Source organism: Anarhichas minor, unplaced genomic scaffold (genome assembly GCF_050575085.1).
Source record: "Anarhichas minor isolate MPS153535 unplaced genomic scaffold, ASM5057508v1 ptg000007l, whole genome shotgun sequence".
NCBI classification, from domain to species: Eukaryota; Metazoa; Chordata; class Actinopteri; order Perciformes; family Anarhichadidae; genus Anarhichas; species Anarhichas minor.
Window position 1 is genome coordinate 7,789,148 of NW_027466453.1, and position 19,163 is coordinate 7,808,310.

Here is a 19,163-nt window from a genome sequence, read left to right on the forward strand (position 1 = left end):
TTTCCGTATTTTCGTCTAAACGGTAAAACAGATGACTAAAACGTACACGGACCCCCACCTCCTCTCTCTCTCTCTCTCTCTCTCTCTCTCTCTCTCTCTCTCTCTCTCTCTCTCTCTCTCTCTCTCTCTCTCTCTCTCTCTCTCTCTCTCTCTCTCTCTCTCTCTCTCTCTCTCTCTCTCTCTCTCTCTCTCTCTCTCTCTCTCTCTCTCTCTCTCTCTCTCTCTCACACAGTGGGTCGGTGCCACAGGTCCCATGCGCTCCTCCTGATGTGCTCTAAACGTCCCCTCTCTTTTGAATACATGGAGACAACCTGAGCCTCTGGGATTCATGGTTAACCAACCGTTTTAAAACAAACAAACAACAAAACAACAAAAACAAAACAGGCTACCACACCTCGGCCAAGTTTGACTTCCCTTCAACTCTTTGGACAACTCTCCGCCGCATCTCAGGTAGGCAAAACAACCTCTAATACATATAATATAACGCTCTTATTTTTTACGCATGTAAGTGCCTGTTGATCGGTTCATAAATAAGGAAATTAATTAGAAAAGTGGCCGAACAGGCTCGTAAACGTGCGCTGGTTTGAACGGAAAACCCGAGAAGCTGAGAAGTGATATTCGCTACATCCCGTGTCACCGCAGCGGTGACAGCTTGTCACCGTGCGTGTGTCATCCACATCAACTCACTTTGACTTTCACGAGAACTTTTGTCCCTGAGCAGATGCCCAAATAACTTACCGATGCAAACTATGAATTAGGACGTAATTGAGGCATTCACTGACATGTTTTTGGCTCGTAAATGAAGGCGTTTATTAGTTCGGTAACACAATAGCTGAAGTTCTGTCATCATCGGGCCATTATCTGCCATCATCAAACTATTTGGGATTCCAATAGCAGATGCAGAAGACAATGGGATCCAGTGAGGGAGATGCAGAGGGACACACAGGTTATGGGCCGTGCATTCACACTGATGGGACTGCATACTTATTCATTGGGCTTGCATTGATCTAACACTTTTTAAATGTCTCTGTTTTGCTGAAATATGTTTAATTATGAATGGTTAGTGATATGTTTTCGAAAGATCTCCTCCCCTTTAGAATTGTGCACAGGAAACAACATTTACACCAACGTGTCATAGGAAGACATCATTTAGTTAACTTCTAAACAATGACCTAACTGGAACATGAACACATCACACATCACATATTAATACCTATTTTAAAGTAAGCTGTGTCCTTGTTTTAAAGAATGAATACAACTGCATACGTCTGCCTTTAGAAGAACTGGATCTCGGTCTCTCTTCCGCCTCTCTGCACGAATAGAACCCACATATCAAATTCTTATAAGCGCCAGCTATTTAGCCGGACAATGGAGCCTTTATGATGGTGTGTACACCTGAACCAATCATATCTGCCTATCAGCCAGCTGGCCAGTCAATCCCAAGTCTCGTGCACTAACAGTAAACCATGCGACATTCTATAGGAGCATTGAGCCATGTTTCACTCACATGGACTTAGAGAGCTCAAAGCACCAGTTCCCACCCTGAACAACATGATCATGTATGTGCTGCAGACGTTTACAACATCAGCATCAGTGGAGCGAAAAACATTCTTCATGTTCAGTGAATTTGGTACCCTCTTTGACGTTGGACTGGATTGCACAATAATCTTAACTCACTTGACAGTGGATCAGTGAGACATTTACTTCCTTCAGTTTGTGTCTGCGTGTGGAAATAAATACCTGTCGACAATGTTGCTCACAAACAAGTTCATGCAGGTTTGGCAGTTTAAAGAAAACAAAGTGGGCATTACTGATAAATGTGCAACAGTGACTCCTCACGGATCATTTGAGCTTCTACTTAAAGTGACATCGTCATATTTTTTAATTTAATTTTAATTTAATTTTTAATTTAATTTATTATACTATATTGATCCCTTTAAGGGGGAAATGTGTCTCTGCATTTGACCCATCCCTGTATATAGGGAGCAGTGGACTGCCATTTATTTATTATATTAATCGAGTCGTCACAAGAAAATGTGTCTAACGATGTAATAAGACATTTAGATTATGTAAAGAAAATTGTATCAGCATAACGGACAGTCAGTGGAAATCGATTTGCATTCCCACTAAAGCATTAACAACATGGCTGCTCATTCATCATCAACAGAAAGAAGCAAACCGTTAAATCTACTGTAATGCCTCTTCTACAAACACTGAACCAACGACGCAACGGTATTGACTTGTTTTAAGGCTGCTAAGTTATTGTAGCAGCAAAAGCATGAAAGACAAACAAAATATATAATAGGAAATTAAAAGCAAATAAATAATTGAATATGAATATCAGTAATAACATGCAGGGACTGTGGTGCATGAGAACGATACATTGCAGAAGAGAATTGATTACATGAACACTTTAATGTCAGTTATTGCAGATGCAGAAAGGATGCAAGAAACCTGCAAGATGTCATTTTAGAAAGAAATGTATTAACGTAAATAAGTTACGCTACTACTTTGTGAAAACATTAGGAAAGATATAAAAACTACAAACGTAAAAAAATAACAAGTTATTTGTACTTGCTCTTTAGAATAAACACTTTTAATACAGTTATGCCGGGACCAGCATACAGATAGGTCACACTCTAGAGCTCTCACAAAGATAACAATGGCACTATCTTTGGCTTGTTTTGTGGCTTGTTTTTTTCTTTTTGGCTTTATCTTTCAAAGGGTTAACCTCAGCGGCCATTGACTCTCATTCATTAAACGTTAAAATGCACAGATTTAATTTGGATTTTTGTAAATCCAGAGTGTGGTCCAAACAAACTGATATGCACTAAAATCAGCACTTCTATATATTCCATTATACTCTCAAAACTGCTGCAAGTTGTTTGAATTCAATTCAATTCCTTTTGTATTGCCCAAAAGCACAAATTACAAATTAGCCTCAGAAGGCTTTACAATCTGTACACATATGTCATCCTCTGTCCTGGGACCCTTTAACGGGGAGAAAGAAGAGGAAGAAACCTTTGGGAGAGCAACAGAGGAGGGATCCCTCTACAGGATGGACAGAATGTGTACAGAATGAACAACATAACAGAGTTACAACACAGTCAATGCATAGGACTTAAATTATTCATATAACGAGAGTAGTGAGCAGAATATTGATGGAAAAATTACAACTACTACTAATAGCAGCAGCAGTGGATACAGTAGAATAGTGATGATAATTAAAGCAGTAATGGTATCGGTAATAATAATAGTATTGTGACTAAGAGAGAGGAGCATTACAGCAAATTGAATTTCCAGCTTCTTATATATCTGCATACTGTATGATGTAGGCAAACATATTTCACCTTCAGTTTCAATTTAAATGGTACAGCTGTGCTTTAGAGTACATTGCAAATTATATGTCTGTCTCAGTTGGACTTTAGCAATAATGATGCATTTTCAGTCTAACTTAAATGACATCATACTGTACATTATGTGCTCTCATGATATATGAAATGAAAGTATAGTTTGTTTGAATAATGTTGGTAGGCTACTGTACGTCCTTTATTGACAAAACGGTGGTCTACAACACCGAGTATTTCACATTGAGCGCGATGATTTTCCACTTGCATTGCAGGGTAGCTGATATTCAGAGTGCTAATGTCATCAGTTGGTTGTTGTGATGTATAAGAGACATAAAGGCAGAGCAGGGCAAGGTGGTAAACACTTCAAATACTGAGTGTTAGAAAACGATGGAAACAACCACGCTGCTCTCTGATGCAACACAGTGCGTCGTTGCACGTACACTTCTCTAAAAAGCCATTCAACTCCCCTGACCACAATACTATAAAGAACGGTGGCGGACTGAGAGGACTAAAGCGGAGAGGAAGAGAGCTACGACTGACATCTGGTCTAAAAAGGAGGAAGCAAGGATTAGCTTTCTCGGTAATGATCTCCAAAATAAGAGAAGAGAGAAGAGGAAACATGTATGTGGTTACTGAACAGTGTGTGTGTGTGTGTGTGTGTGTGTGTGTGTTCAACGTGTGTCTGCAATGTATTTCTGCATGAGTGCATGGGTGTGTGTTGGTGTGAGTGCTTGTGGTTTCATCTGCAGTGACTGTGGCAGTATATATACACACACTGTAGAGAGAAATAATAGCTTCAAGTGAGGGTGTGATATTTCTGTCTGCCTCAGACTGCATTTGAAAAAGCAGCTTATCATTAATGTTGTTCATTGACCATCTGAGGGTCTAAATATTTGAAAATGTATAAGAAATAATATAGAAAGTCACTGAAATGAGCTGAATTTGCCTGAAAATGCAGTTCTGTTGAAACGTGTGAAGCCGACGTTGCTGATTCATCCGTTCCATGCAGCGTAACCAGCATGCGTCTGCAAGCGTATGGGGTCTGCAGAAGGCAATGAAGGCACAAGCACACACTTTCCCGTACAGGGTTCAGATGACAGCTGTATGCAAAGGTGTTTGTGATTGTGTGTGTGTTTACATGAGTAGTGGCATCAGATAGCAGCAGAGATTTGCCTAACTGTAGGCGGCAAGTCACAAAGCAGGATTGTTGGAGAAAAACCCACTAGGTCGGACGGCATGCAAATCCCTGAGATGCATGGACAGCGTTTGTGTGTTTTGTGTGTGAAATGATAAGAGAGAGGAAATCAAGTGGGAGTGAGAGGAAGGTAAAGAGAGTCGAAATGTGTCTCTGGAAAAGTACAAAAAGGAGAGGTAAATGGAAAGACGTCAGTGGATTAAAGTTGATGTTGTTTATAAGGGAAACGGATGAAGTGCAGAATGTGTGGGCCTAACTGAGCAAAGCCTCACTTTGGGTCTGTGCCGTTATACCTCATGAAGAGTCGCATGCTTCTGCAGATAATTATCGGTGATCGTATTACAAGAGGTCAGTTAAAGATAATGCTAATGCTAGTCGATGTTACCTTGTTGCAGATTGTGTATCGGGCCCATTTTTCTGATTCGGTTTATCTCCCTAAAGTCTTTCAGACAACTAACCACAGGTAAACTAAGACATTGTGTCTTAGCTTGTTGCGCCTCAAAACCCAAAAGAAGTCACGTCTTTGTTCCCGCTCTCTTTTCATTCACCACTTTGTGCCAACGTGTGAATATGATACAGGAGAAATTAGTCAAGACATCAAGGTGGCAATTTCTCCACCAATACTTATCAATACGAATAAATATGAATAAAATGACAAAAGAAAGTTTTACCACTTTTCAGGGTGTAAGAGATGGAAAACGGGAGATGTGATGACGTGGAGGCGCTGTGGGAGAGGGTGGAGTGCAAACGTTACGAACTGTGTCGCAGCATCTCTCCGTCAAAGCTGACCCCGTACCTCCGCCAGTGCAAAGTCCTGGATGAGCAGGATGAGGATGAGATCCTCAACTCCATGCTGCTGGTCTCCAAAGCAAACCGTACAAGTAGGTAGAGGGGGTGCATGTTTGTGTGCTTTGGTCTTCATCGTAGCATTTCTATGATTGTATATTGTATTTTTTCTTATGCATTAGTCGTGTTGTCTTTCGCCCGATAGTTTTTTCATCCTCTGAACCTGTGTGCAATGAAAGTAACTAGTTTTGTGTTTCTGCGTGTTGAACTTAAAGTATGTCAATTGATCCCTCAGGCCGTCTACTTGACATCCTCCACACTAAAGGAGAGCGGGGGTATATGGCATTTTTGGAAAGTCTGGAGTTTTACTACCCTGAGCTGTACAAGCTGGTCACAGGGAAGGATCCCACACGACGCTTCTCCACCATCGTAGGTGAGACGCACCTTTGGGTGCAGACACACCCACATGCATGGGCTTTGATTGACAATGTACTTCTGAACTGAAGCAACCAGTGTACTGTAAAGCTGTTTGCCTCAAACTAAGTGCCAAAAAGTGAAAAAAAGATCTGATTATTATAAGAAACCTTTTTTCTTTTCTTTTTTTTTAAATGAAAAGGTATAGCCATGGGAAAAGAAACACATTTAACTGCCAGATGCAGAGTTGTTTTTGTAGCTCTGTTCAGGGAGGAACAGACATATCAATGAGACATAGATCTTGTTCTGCTGGTTTACAGTAGAATTTGACATTTATCCAAATCAGTTTTTTGCGCAGTCCTGTTACATTTGTATGTCGAGTAGATGCTGTTTTATTTATAAGATATATTATACTCAATCATGTGTATTTGTCTTTCTCCTTTCTACCTGCCGTCTATTTCCTCATTGCAGTGGAAGAGGGTCACGAGGGGGTGACCCAGTTCCTGATGAACGAAGTGATGAAGCTGCAGCAGCAGTCCAAAGTCAAGACCCTGCAGACGGCTGAGCTGAGCAGGAAGAACTGCACCCTGGAGGACGAGCAGAAGAAGCTACGGCTGGCCAATCAGGAGCTTCAGGCCTTTCAACAGAGTAAAAACACACGTTGTTATTTTAGATATGTTCCGATCATGTCGTGCATGTCTTAATGTCTTAAATGGTGAGCATTAAATCCAAACCAAAAACCTACCACCATTTATACTGAAACTCCTACCCCACCACACATGATTGGTTTACCCTGCTTGGTGCACCACAGTTGGGTTTTATTCAGGCTAAGTTGCCAATCACATTGTCTACCAAAGTCTATTCATGAAACTAGGACACTAGATGTGTCATCATGTCCTGTTAAGTTGAAACCTGCAGTTGGAACAACAAGCACATTTCACAAATGCTAAAAATAACTCAGGCCAGGTCAACATGCGTTTCTAACAGGCTTTTGGTGTAGGCCTAGATGACAAAGAGGCAGTCTGAATGGCATCTATCTTACCCAATAACCAAAAACATACCCGTCCCTCCTGAAACTTGGAATTTTATGTTATCGCCTTTCTTTTTCTAAATGTCTGTATTTGTCTAATTCAACAATTCATGATGCATTTTGTTCTGTATATCAGAAAAAAATCATTCTAAATAGCTTATGTGCAGCCGTTTATTAACTTACTGAAGGCTTGAAATAAAGATCCAAAAGGCAGAAAGTGTATTTTTTCTGGGTTAGCTCAAGTCAGCAGGAGCTAGCTAACCCTGCTAACGGTGCTTAGCAGGGTTAGCGAGGTAGAATGAGGAGCCTTGTTAAGCGAAGGCTTTAAAGCTAAAGAAGGTTAGGTTACTGTGTATGTCTTTATTTAGAGCAGTTTGTGCAGAATTAGTTTGACATTGTTGCTCTAACAGAAGCTAGCTGGCTAAATTCAGTCGCAGTTGTTAAGCTTGCTTAATCATATGATTATTTATCTCACAATGTATTAATTTGTTTATTTAAATTTAACTCTTTTTGAGATATCTACATTCACTTCAGCGTATTGTTTTTATACATTTTCCAATGATTGCTAAAACATGACAGCATTGTTACCACCCAATAGTCCGGGACAACACACTCATGTATTGTATGAACGGCTACGCTTGGTTCTCCAGGGTACAACAAGTTGAAAGAAGAGAGGAACACCTACAGTGACGAGCTGCTGCGAGTGAAGGATGAAAACTACAAACTGGCCATGAGGTACGCCTCGCTGAGTGAGGAGAAGAACATGGCTGTGATGAGGAGCCGAGACCTGCAGCTAGAGGTACTGATGGACACCTGAATGCATGAAAACATTGTCAATACATTGTGCATTTGCAAACGTGTCAGAAATAATACTTAATGCTGAAACAAAAAGAATGCGTGTGACATATAAATGTGGTTGTGAACGGCTCACTCTTTCCTCCATGCTAGCATCTATAGCTCACTATTCACTCCGCATCCTCACTGCATGTTCCGTGTAGGTTGATCAGCACAAGCACAGGCTGAACAAGTTGGAGGAAGAGTGCAAGATGGAGAGGAGGCAGAGTCTCAAGCTGAAGAACGACATCGAGAACCGGCCGAGGAGAGAGCAGATCTTTGAGCTGGAAAGAGAGAATGAAATGCTCAAGATCAAACTACAGGACCTACAGTCCATCATGCAGGTATACACGATATTGACAAGCAATAGAAGAAGTCGTCCAGTGGGCAAGGTGCATGGACGCTACAGGGCGATCACTTCTCAGTTTCAGACACTGAGATCTCAGCGACATGTTCCACAAATAGCAGAGCACCTCCTCTGATGCTTCAGACTTTATTTCATGAAGATTTGCAGGAACAAGACTGACAAATGACGTCGTACAATGAATTCTTGCCAAACAACATACAGCACGTAGCTACTTGGAACTATGTTTCAGTCCTCTCACAACTTAAACCTGCATGAATACATGTTTTGGGCCACTTAGGGGCACTGCAACAAACTGCACACATGTTGACATGCTAACGTGTTAGCAAACAATCGCCAATTATTTTAAATTCAGCGATATTAGCATTCATTTGGGGACGCGTTTTTTGTTAGCAAAGGATTAACTCTCCTTTTAGCTCTGTTTTTGGTCTCCACCATCCCACAAAATATCTTTTCCCTTTAGCTGCTAAATGCTCCACTGTGTTCGATGCATACCCAACAATGTGTGTGTTTCTAAATACACAGCCTGGTCCACTACCTGCATCAGACAAGGCCATCCTTGACATTTTGGAACATGACAGGCAGGAAGCACTAGAAGACAGACAGGATCTGGTGAACCGCCTATACAACCTCCACGAAGAAGTCCGACAGGCAGAGGAGCTACGAGATAAGGTAACAAACGGACAAGCAAACACTACATTTACCCAAACGAGTACAAACTTGTACTTTACTTGAGTATTTCCATTTTGTGCAACTTCATACTCCTACTTTAACACATTTTAGACTGGCTTATTGTACATTTTACTCCATTTATCTGATCTCTGTAGTTGCTTTTCAGATTAAGATTTAGCAGAAGAAAACATAACGATAAACTCTATAAATACATTGCATTGATATGAAATCTGTCAAACCACTTAGACATGTGGAAACGTACGCGTGCAAAACCAGTTGGAGCCCGTTGTCTCAGATTTCTGTTAGCAGTTCCACGAAAGACCGACTTCCTCTAAATCTCTTTTTTTCCTCTTATCTTTAAATAACAGCAGCTATTCAAAATGTCAAAACAAAATCAAACATGAGAGAGTCCAAAAGAATAAAAATAAACGTTTTAACAATTTTTTTTTTACCATTAATCATCTCACAACCAACTGGTAACTGATTAGTGAAGTTGCCCGTATGGGAACCAGTAGACTAAACTACCTAACTGAGTAGTTGAAACTATCGTCACCGCAACCAGCTACAACAGCAAAAATGCTGTTTTCACATTGTTGATCAGTATTAATAATATCATATGTAATAACACATTAGTCACAGGGGACATTTCACTCCAGAACAAGTACTTTTTACTTGCTTACCATCAGAGGAACGCTACGTGGAAGTGATCTTGGTTGCTTGTTTGAATCTTTGTTCGAGTGTATAATTGTTTCAGAATGTGTAAATGTGAGGCAGAGTTGGGAGCTGGGAACAAACAGCGGTTAGCAAGAAACGCACCCTAGAAACACTAACACATGACCAGAGAGCCTAATGCCCATGAGGCCATCTGTGAAACACACCCTGTGCAAAACCCCCATCTCAGGCCTCTTTCTTTACGTAATCTGGTCTTTCTTCTTTCTCCCTCTCTGTTTCTCTTCCTGTACTTACCTTTGTCTAATAAACTATAATAACCTTGCTTGTGGTGTGTGTGTGTGTGTGTGTGTGTGTGTGTGTGTGTGTGTGTGTGTGCGTGTGTGTGTGCGTGTGTGTGTGTGTGTGTAGTACCTAGAGGAGAAGGAGGATCTGGAGCTGAAGTCGTCCACGCTGCAAAAGGACTGTGAGATGTATCGCAACCGCATGGACACCATCACAGTACAGCTAGAGGAGGTGGAGAAGGAGAGAGACCAGGTGAAAACACACAGACACAGATCGAGTACGATTGTTTAGTTGTTGTTGTTGTCGTGTTGCTTACTTCCACTCCCCCACTGCTGCAGGCTTTTCGTTCCAGAGACGAGGCCCAGCACCAGTTCTCCCAGAGTCTCATTGACAAAGACAAATATCGCAAGCAGATCAGAGAGCTGGAGGAGAAGAGCGATGAACTCCATATCGAGATTGTGCGCAAAGAAGCCAAGCTGGTCACGTTGGAGTGTCGACTACGTCGCCTGTCCAAGGACACTGTTTTGGACCAGGTTAGACTTAGTAGAAAAATTAGTTTACACGGTTAACATGCATGATAAATTTGCCAACAAATAAACGTAATTTTCCAAATAGGTTTCTCTCTTGTTTTTGCAGAGTCTGCCAAGGGACCTGCCTCCGACCATCATCTCTCAAGCGGGGGACTATAAACCCATCCAGGACCAATCAGAATGGTCCAGCGATGAGTCGCCGGGGGAGAAGTTCTTATCTGAGGAGCCACGTCTCAAACGCAGACCCAACCTCAAAGCAGTGGTCAGCTACTGTCCCATACTCACATCTACGTACTTACTTATTAGACATTATGGCAAAGGAATTATACTTAAGAACCAACTCAGGAGTAAAAAAGGTCTTACTTACCACCATACCACACATTAAGCCACTTGCTCTCTCTTACAAAGTTTAAGAGTAAGAGATCATATGATTGATCACATGTATGAGCAGGAACAGCCAATTAATTAGAGTTACTCTACATCTCCCATATTGTTAAGTATTTTGACATTTTACCAAGTGATGTTTTTCTGCAAAAACGTATCTACTTTTTTTTTAAAGTAGATTTAATTTGTGTGAAATGACCAATCTAATATTTGATTTTATATACATGGAGCTGAAATACAAATTAAATGGAATTAAAAAGAAAACTTCTGCTGCTGGTATACAGATACAATATACTAGAAAGCTTTAAGTGAGATGTTTGTAACTAACTTTAATGTTTTGTATTTTAGATCAGAGTTAAGTCTCCAGTCTGTTTACCCAAAGATGTCAACTTCGAGTCCGCTCAATCTGCTGGTAACACACCATCATATAGTTCATTCATACGTTATATTCCACCGTGATGGTGACATTTCTTTTGTGCAAGCTTATCCACATTTGTCTCCAACTCTTGTCAGTCAACGGCGGAGATTTACTGGAAATCCAGACGAGAAACTCGCACATCAACAGCATCTCCCTCCCTCCCTCCCCCAGCATCCTGATGTCCCCCACGTATCTCCCCTGCTCAGCTCCCCCCCTCTCTTCCTCCCCGTCTCCCTCCCAACTCCCCTTAAACATGGCGGACCAGTCCAACAGGGCTAATATGGTGAGCTTTTAAACCATTGCTATAGTTATATATAGTTCAAAGACATGATGCAGTATATATAACTTGAGTACATAGTTGAGTTTACGAGTCTGTATTTGGAACTTCTGCTTTGTTCACTTGTGAAATTTCTCTAGCTGCGTTACCGTAACGACAGCATCCTGTCCACGCTGCCTGAGCCTCCAGAGAAAGCGTCGCTTTACCGCAGAGAGAGGGAGAAGGAGGACGACTTCCACCCCCGCAGGTAGTCACAGCCCCCAAACCAGACTAGACGCGGCAGTTAATCTCGTCTACGTAATAGATTGTTATGTGCAACACTAGTTTCATCCATTTTTATAATCCCGGGCTGGTTTGTGTTTAACTTCCTGGTGTGAATGTTCTCTTCCAGCCTCTCGGACTTCGATAGTGACAACATGGAAATGGAGTTTGGTAAAGTGCACTTTTACACTCTGCACATCACAAATACGTTTCTGACCTGACTGACCGTGTTCATTGTCTGTCTACAGTTTAAAAAAAAATGTCTCTCTCTTCTGTCTGCCCGTCCCATCCTTAGAGGACGAAGTACGGCGTGGTCCACCTTCTGTCCACTCGTCTTCCTCGTCCCATCAGTCAGAAGGGATGGACACTTACGACCTGGAGCAGGTCAACAACATCTTAAGGAAACTCTCTATGGAGCGGTACAGTACAGATAACCACTGCACTCGCATGCACAAGAATCATTGCAAGTCAAGCTCACTTATACACACCTTCTTCTTCTTATTCTGTGTGCAGGCCGTTCCGCCCGTCTCTGTCCTCCTTCTCCAGGATCAGCGCGTCCCTGAAGCCGGTGCAGGAGCTGTCGTTGCTAGGCGACAACCTGCTGAGGGACATCACTCTGGTTGGCGGCAACCACAGCGGGATTTTCATCTCAGTGGTCCAGCCGGGCTCCATCGCTGAGAAGGTGGGGCTTCGAGAGGGCCACCACCTCCTATTGGTACGTAGTCTGGTCCAGGTTTGCACGGGGCTGTAAACTCAACTTATGTCGAATTGGCTGCAGAAATGGAAAAGAACAAGCAAGAACCCAGACATGTGACAAACGTACATGAACATGACCAGAAGAAAGTGTAACGAGATTTTATATTTTTACCATTTTAACAGCTCTTTATTTTTTATATTTTCATATGCCTGCTGTTTTTTTGAGTTCCCTAATCTAATGATCATCATCTATAATTGAAGGACTAATTTGCTAAAGTGCCAAAATTAGATATAAAACACCAAAAATATGAATGCTTTCATTTGTCATTAATTTGTCTTATGTTGTGATTTGCTGACCAGCTTGAGGGATGCGTACGTGAGGAGAACCAAAGCATTTCATTGGATACCAGCACTCAGGAAGAAGCCTATTGGACGCTGCAGCACTGCTCTGGACCAGTCAAGCTGCACTACCGAGCCAACTTTGACTGTAAGTGTTGTTTGTGTTGGGCTTGTACGAATGTGTTCGTGTCGTACTCATATACTGTGTATGTAAACACATACGTGTGCGCTCTAGGTTACCGCCGCCTTCAGAGGGACCTGGCGGACGGCCCGCTGGTTTCTGGCGACTCCTTCTACATACGGGTCAACCTCAACATCTCCGGCCAATCAGACTGCTGCTCTCTGAGCGTGCACTGCGATGAGGTGGTGCACGTGCTGGACACCAGGCACCAGGGCCGCGGCGAGTGGCTGTGCGCACGCGTCGACTCCTACAGCGGCTTCGACCTGGCCGACCGTGGCACCATACCCAGCAACTCACGGTATAAAGAAGTTGTTGAAACTAAACAGACTTTGACATTAAGAGTGAGGGTTGGATGAAACCTTTTTTTCTCGTATATGAAGCCTGTACATTTAAAAAGGACATGTCGCAAACCAGCGTGCTGTAAAAGACAATTTCAATGAAGTAACTGAGTATCGTGCATCTGTTCCTGAGCGTGATACAAAAGTGCAGTAACAGTTGAGCAACCATGCAAAGTTGAGCAAGGGGTCTTTAGGTGTCTACATCTGCTTTCACAATGTAAAGTTTCACTGATCTCCCCAACGCAGCAGCAATACCCAGACACACACACACACACATTTCATTTTCACACTTGAGTCCCACAACCTGTTGTTGGCACCAAGAAGCAACGGAAGCAGCTTGTAGAAGGACAGCCTCTTAAATGATAATACATGTCATTTGAACTTTTTCCAATTGTGTCAGAAATTAGAGTTTGACAATCTTGTGTTTATGTTTAAATGTGTGTGAATGTGTGTGAATTTAGGGCCCAGCAGCTGCTCCTGGTAAAGATCCAGAAGTTAGTAACTCGAGGGGGGAAAGAAGAGAATGAGATCAACCGCAATAGGGTAAGAAACTTCCTGGACTCAATTTTTAAAAAATCACACACGTATATTTGAAAATGTGACATTAATACATTCACATTTGACTAAAGCAAAGCTGCTTGAGCAACTCATCTGCGACATCTGGAGGCACATTGTTCACGGTCGCTTGTCGCTCTTAGTCTATTTGTCACGATCCCCTTTTTTATTATAACTTACTCACAATGTTTTCTCTCACCACATAAGTCAGGATTGTGCAATGCTTCAGAAAAACAATTCTCTGATCTATAAACGCGTGCCTGTGCAGAACACTTTACAGCCAGAAGAAGCCGGCTCGTCTCCTGATCCTAAAGCCAGCCCACGCATGTCCAGAGCCAGCATCTTCCTCACTCAGATACTACAGGTAATGAAGTAGAAACTAAACATCCTGCTGTAGAACAAGACTTTAGTCCCCTCAGTGCAATGGTGCACCTCCAACTAACATGAAAGTAATCTCACAAACTTGTTTTTTATTACATGACAATGTGCAGCATTACTGACAAAATCATGAGCTCAGTACTGCCTCCGTTAATACTTTCTCACTGTCTGTTTTGATTTGTAGTTTGTCAGCAGGGTGGATATCAAGTACAAGCGGATGAACAGCAACGAGCGCGTTAGGATCATCAATTCAGGCAGCACAACACTACCCAGACAAGGTTTTGAAGGGCTGAGACCAGAAGGCGAGTACAAAGTGATGCAGGAGGAACAAAACCCACCATGAGCAACCACAGGAAACCTCTGGAAAGGGGCAACATATTCTGAAAAATGAAAGAAATATATATAATATATATATATAATATGAAAATCCACATTTGTAAATAGTGAAATGCTGAAACGCTTTATTGTAAAGTGGCAACAAGAAATACAAACACTGAAAGGAGTTGAAATGGATCGATAATAAATAAAGCAGAAAGTGTCAATTGAAGTGAAAGTTTTTGTATAAACTTGTTTTTATTGTTCAAAACCGCTGACAGCTGAAAGGGTGCTACGGGTCAGTTGAGTTATAAGCATTGAAAGTTGAAATGTCAGTTGAAGAGGAAGATAAGAGCAGTTAAAATGTCAGTCGACGTCTAAGTGGTGAAAGCAGTTGAATTGTCAGCGATGTACAAGTGGTAAAAAAAAAAAAAAAAAGAGTTAAAACTTGCATTCAAGTGGAAGCGCTGAAGCATGTGCACTGTTGAAATATATGAATATAACAAAACCATGTGGACCTTTAGCCCATCTTGTGTGTATCATTATGTGTAACTCTTTTCATGTGTGTGTGTGTGTGTGTGCTGTAAACAGACACTGCTGACCCAGACAATGAGCTGAGCAGGAGCTTGAGCCTGATTCCCTACAGTACCGTCACCCTTCAGCGAACCCAGAGGAGAAGACCGGTCCTATTCACTCCCACTGCTCTAGCCAAAACCCTTATCCAGAAAATACTCAACATGGGGGCAGCCATGGACTTTGATATCTGCAAACCAGGTCAGTGTATGATGGGGGGGAAGTAACGCTCACTGTAAAACACGTCACGTTAATGTGTGCACGAGGAATATTTCCATCTGGTTGGCAGATTCTCAATGTGTATCAAAGAGGGAGGAGGTAGTGGGTAACACCTAGTTAAGAGAGGAGAAGGAGAGAGAAGGAAGCTCCTATTGGGATTCAGGTCAGGTATTGTTTTGCAGTGTGGTGTAAATGTTAAGGAGTGTAACCTGAGAGGGGGCGGAGTCAGGCTGGAAGATGGCCTAGTTCAGTGATTCTCAACTGGTGGGTCGCGGACCCGACAAAAAAAAAAAAAAGTGATTTTATTTTGAAGGCCATTTTTTATGCAGCGGAATTATTCCAGCATTTACGGCACTTGTTCAGCGGTGCAGGAAAAACACCGACCAATGCGTTGTAAATCACATCAGGTGATGCAGCTCAGCCAATGAAATATGGGCATTCTGACAAGTTTCCTGATTTGAGTGAGATGTTCACACACCTTGACACACGGAGGAGAGACGAGGATATAGAGACAGCAGAGCAGGACTATTGAGTTGTGAAAGTCAAATCATAGGACGATTTCCAAAAGAGAAAATTGGCCAGAGAGACCAGAGTCATATAGGTGAATTCTTCCAACACTAAATTCTCTTTTTAGAAGATGAGAAAAAATATAATATTGTGGCTTTTTCACTTCATCCTGAATGAACTGAATTTAAGCTGCAGGGCAATTCAGTGAAAATATTTTTTCTAAAATGAATTTCGTTACAAAATTTATTTTTTAATCCAGCCGTTATTTTACTTGAAATGAGAAGAACATTTATTTATGTATTATTTATAATCCATCCAGTTCGACCCACTACCCAAATTATATATATATATATATATATATAATTTGGGTAGTGGGTCGCGGCTTGTCATTAAGGGGTGATGGTGGGTCCCGCAGCCAGACCAGTTGAGAACCGCTAGTTGGTAGATAGGATGATGGAAGGATGATGATGTTGACGATGACATAGAGGAGTTTAAATCCCCATTTAGGGATACACACTCCAGTCTCATGACAAACTAACTGCTCCCAGGACAGTGGGGTCGGACACAGAGCTGAACATCTGGCAAGCCAAGAGGCCGTGTGACGTCTTGGTTTAATGCAGATTCTCCCCAGGGAGAAAAAAAACAAACCTCAAAGTTTCTGTTCCTTCGGCATTGAATGTTCTGTGACGATCATGAACAAACGAAACAGTTTCTGAACATTTTCTTTTTCAAATGTATTATTTATGTTCTTTCTACACGGTTGTATTCGACTCTATTCTGTTCCATTGTTTAGACACCCTGTCCAAAGAAGAGTTTCATCTGAAACAGAACGTGGAGCCATTCATTCACTACAAAGAGAAACACACCACTTTTGAATGCATCACCCGAGAAAACATAGAGGCTGTCGCTTCTAAGGTAGGCTGTTATTGACTAGTGTGTGTGTGTGTGTGTGTGTGTTTATTGTTAACTGAATATTTTGAAATACCACTCTTAAATCTGTAAGGTGAATATGTAGACGGATCCAGCAGCCGGTTAGCTTAGCAAACAGACTGGTTCGGTCCCAAACATTTTTTTTGTGTTAAATAGTTCGCTACAGAGGTGCTGGTAGATTTTAATACTGCTGGACAAAGCCAGGCTTCCCCGAGTTTCCCTTGTGCTAAGCTAAGCTAACCGACTGCTGGCTTTTGCTTCATATTCACTGTGCAGATCTAAGAGTGGTAACAATGTACTCATTTATGCACGAAAGACGTTTTTCCCAAAATGTTGCATTCTTCCTTTTTGGAGTTGGTTGTTGTTGTTGTTGTTGTTGTATGTATTCAATTATTGTCCATCTTTCGTCTTTTTTTTGGAGAAAAAAATGATTTAATTGAATTCCTTTAATTTGTATGATGTGCATGATACCACTTTGTCCTTTTACATTTAATCAATCAGGCAGAATGTCTTCTGAAAAAGATTATTCGTTGTGTTACGAGAGGTGTTGTGTGCATATCTGTGCGTCCAACCATGTCCACATTACACAGTATAGATCTGCGTTCATCTGTAAAGCCCATTCTTTCCACCCGTCACCAGGGCAAACACTGCCTGCTCGAGGCCGAGCTGAGCTGCGTCAAAGACCTTCTGCGGCGTGAAATCTACCCGATCATCATCTACGTCAAGATCTGTGAGAAGAATGTGAAGAAGCTACGGTAAGCCTGAACAAAAAAAACCTCCCTCACTTTCATACATTTACCCACAGCTGCAAACCACAGCCCCTTTTTCTAAAGGCCAATACGTCAATCCTTGCATGACATTTTGGCTCCAAGCATGAGGTGCGATTGAACCAGCCAAAGGAAAAGTCTCTGTTTTGACTCTCTTAAAACTAAGCGGTTTACTGCACAGTGACATTCAGCCGCCTGCAGAAAATAGCTGTGAACTTGTGAACAGTGATAGGAAAAGCTGAACAAGAGCTTTTTCCTGTCAACGAAAAAGGTGAGAATTGGACACCTCACACAAAATACAATATGACCCGTGTCATTTCAGTCTGCTGTGTAGATAATACACACCAGGCAAAGACGGCAACAAAATCTGATGTTTATTCTGGTGGATTTTAAATCGTCAAATAATAAAAATGTATTATTTTGCACAGCTTATTTCATGCTAAGATGAAGCCCAAAGTGTTTAAAAAAAACAACCACAAAACAACAACAAAAACACAAAAATTTGATTGCAATACAACAAAACATAAACAACGATACCATCTAGGTTAACCAAAATTAAATTCCAGATAAAAAAAAGATTTATTGTGGGACCCTTTAGGAACTTCTAAAAGAAAGGCAGTGAAAGATTGGAGCGTTCTTGTTAACGGCAGTCGCTGATATATGAAGGTGATTATGTACAGTTTTGTAGATTAGTAAAATAACTTTAAGATCAATTCTAAAAGAGACAGGTATCCAGTTTGGTGATGTGAGCAGAGGGCTAATGTGTGATCTCTTTTTGTATTTGTTAAAATCCTGCAGCGTTCTGAATGAACTGTACTTTTCCTAAAGACTTTTTAGGGAGACCAATAAAAAGAGAGTTGCAATAATCCAAGCGGCTGGTGATAAAAAGCATGTGTCGGCATTTCCGCAACATTAAAAATAGTAAAGAGTAAACGTGAACCCATTATTGTCTATCTGTCTGAGAATTAAAACAAAGTACACTAACCACTGTTGCAAAGTGTCTACAGGATCACTGATATTTGGGTCCCACACTCACCACCGCAGCGCTGCTTCCTTCCTGTTTCCTGTCCACACAGGAAGTTGCCTCTGCGCGTGGAGTCGGAGGACGAGTTCATGAAGTTGTGTCGGGCAAAATTAAAGGAGCTGGAGGGAATTCCCTGCCTCTATGCCAGCGTGGAGCCCGAGGCCTGGGCAGGGACGGACGACCTCATCAAGGTGGTCAAAGACCGCATCCTGGAGGAGCAGAAGAAGACGGTCTGGGTGGAGCAGGACCTCCTGTAGACACACAGACACACACGTGGAAATAGACACGTGTAGCCAAGCACCATGAAACGCTCTTGAACATCATGCTCTTGTGCATATTTATGCTAAGACTCAAAAATGCACTTGTGGACACTCGCACTGCTAAAGATTTTAAAATAAATGCATTATATATATATTTTGTAAAGGAGTGTGTTTACTTTGATTTAGATAAATAAACAGATGGAAAACATCAAAAAGGGACATGTTTTTACTTCACAGTGGAGCATTTAAAGGGAAGGCGTTCAAAGTGCACTTCTGTGAGCAGTACTTTCAATTTCAGTCTGCTGTGACTTAACTTTGATTATGCTGTCCTCTTGTGGCTACCGTCAGGCTTTCACACGGCAACGATTCAAGTCAAATCGGATTAAATCACATCAGCCTTTTATTTATTTATTTAGGACATTTTTTGTTGCAAATTTGTTACGCAGTGCTTCTTCTAAAAATGTTACAGGAATAGAAATATTACATAAACCAATAAACTGATAAGCCGCTGCTATTTAAATAGAATAAAGTAGAATAGAACTGAATGCGTAATGTTATAGAGAACACATTACAAGTTCACACAGGAAACTGTGACAGACAGCTTTACATGGA

General features: G+C 41.6%; 1 protein-coding gene across 2 annotated transcripts; it reads left to right on the forward strand.

Annotated features, from left to right (window-relative positions):
- The first annotated feature begins 230 nt into the window (after nucleotides 1–230).
- card11 (caspase recruitment domain family, member 11) lies at nucleotides 231–18,766 on the forward strand. 2 transcript variants are annotated; one of them, XM_076084926.1, is made up of 25 exons: nucleotides 231–450; nucleotides 5,227–5,426; nucleotides 5,627–5,764; nucleotides 6,217–6,393; nucleotides 7,426–7,574; nucleotides 7,774–7,953; nucleotides 8,499–8,645; nucleotides 9,726–9,851; nucleotides 9,938–10,132; nucleotides 10,215–10,391; nucleotides 10,862–10,925; nucleotides 11,027–11,214; nucleotides 11,349–11,455; nucleotides 11,600–11,640; nucleotides 11,765–11,888; nucleotides 11,983–12,184; nucleotides 12,526–12,652; nucleotides 12,740–12,983; nucleotides 13,485–13,566; nucleotides 13,847–13,942; nucleotides 14,141–14,258; nucleotides 14,863–15,045; nucleotides 16,364–16,485; nucleotides 17,140–17,255; nucleotides 18,344–18,766. In XM_076084926.1, exons 2-25 carry the CDS (start codon nucleotides 5,237–5,239, stop codon nucleotides 18,546–18,548), a joined length of 3,498 nt encoding a protein of 1,165 aa, XP_075941041.1. In that variant the 5' UTR covers nucleotides 231–450; nucleotides 5,227–5,236; the 3' UTR covers nucleotides 18,549–18,766. The 2 variants fall into 2 exon arrangements, with proteins under 2 accessions (XP_075941041.1, XP_075941042.1); XM_076084927.1 differs by having other exon boundaries at nucleotides 10,236–10,391.
- The last annotated feature ends 397 nt before the right edge of the window (nucleotides 18,767–19,163 follow it).

Excerpts from the sequence above, each read along its gene's own strand:
- card11 (XM_076084926.1), top strand. The coding sequence starts at position 5,237 with ATGGAAAACGGGAGATGTGATGACGTGGAGGCGCTGTGGGAGAGGGTG. Across the intron at positions 5,765-6,216 it reads ACGCTTCTCCACCATCGTAG|TGGAAGAGGGTCACGAGGGG; the intron begins GTGAGACGCACC and ends TCCTCATTGCAG. Across the intron at positions 6,394-7,425 it reads GCTTCAGGCCTTTCAACAGA|GGTACAACAAGTTGAAAGAA; the intron begins GTAAAAACACAC and ends TTGGTTCTCCAG.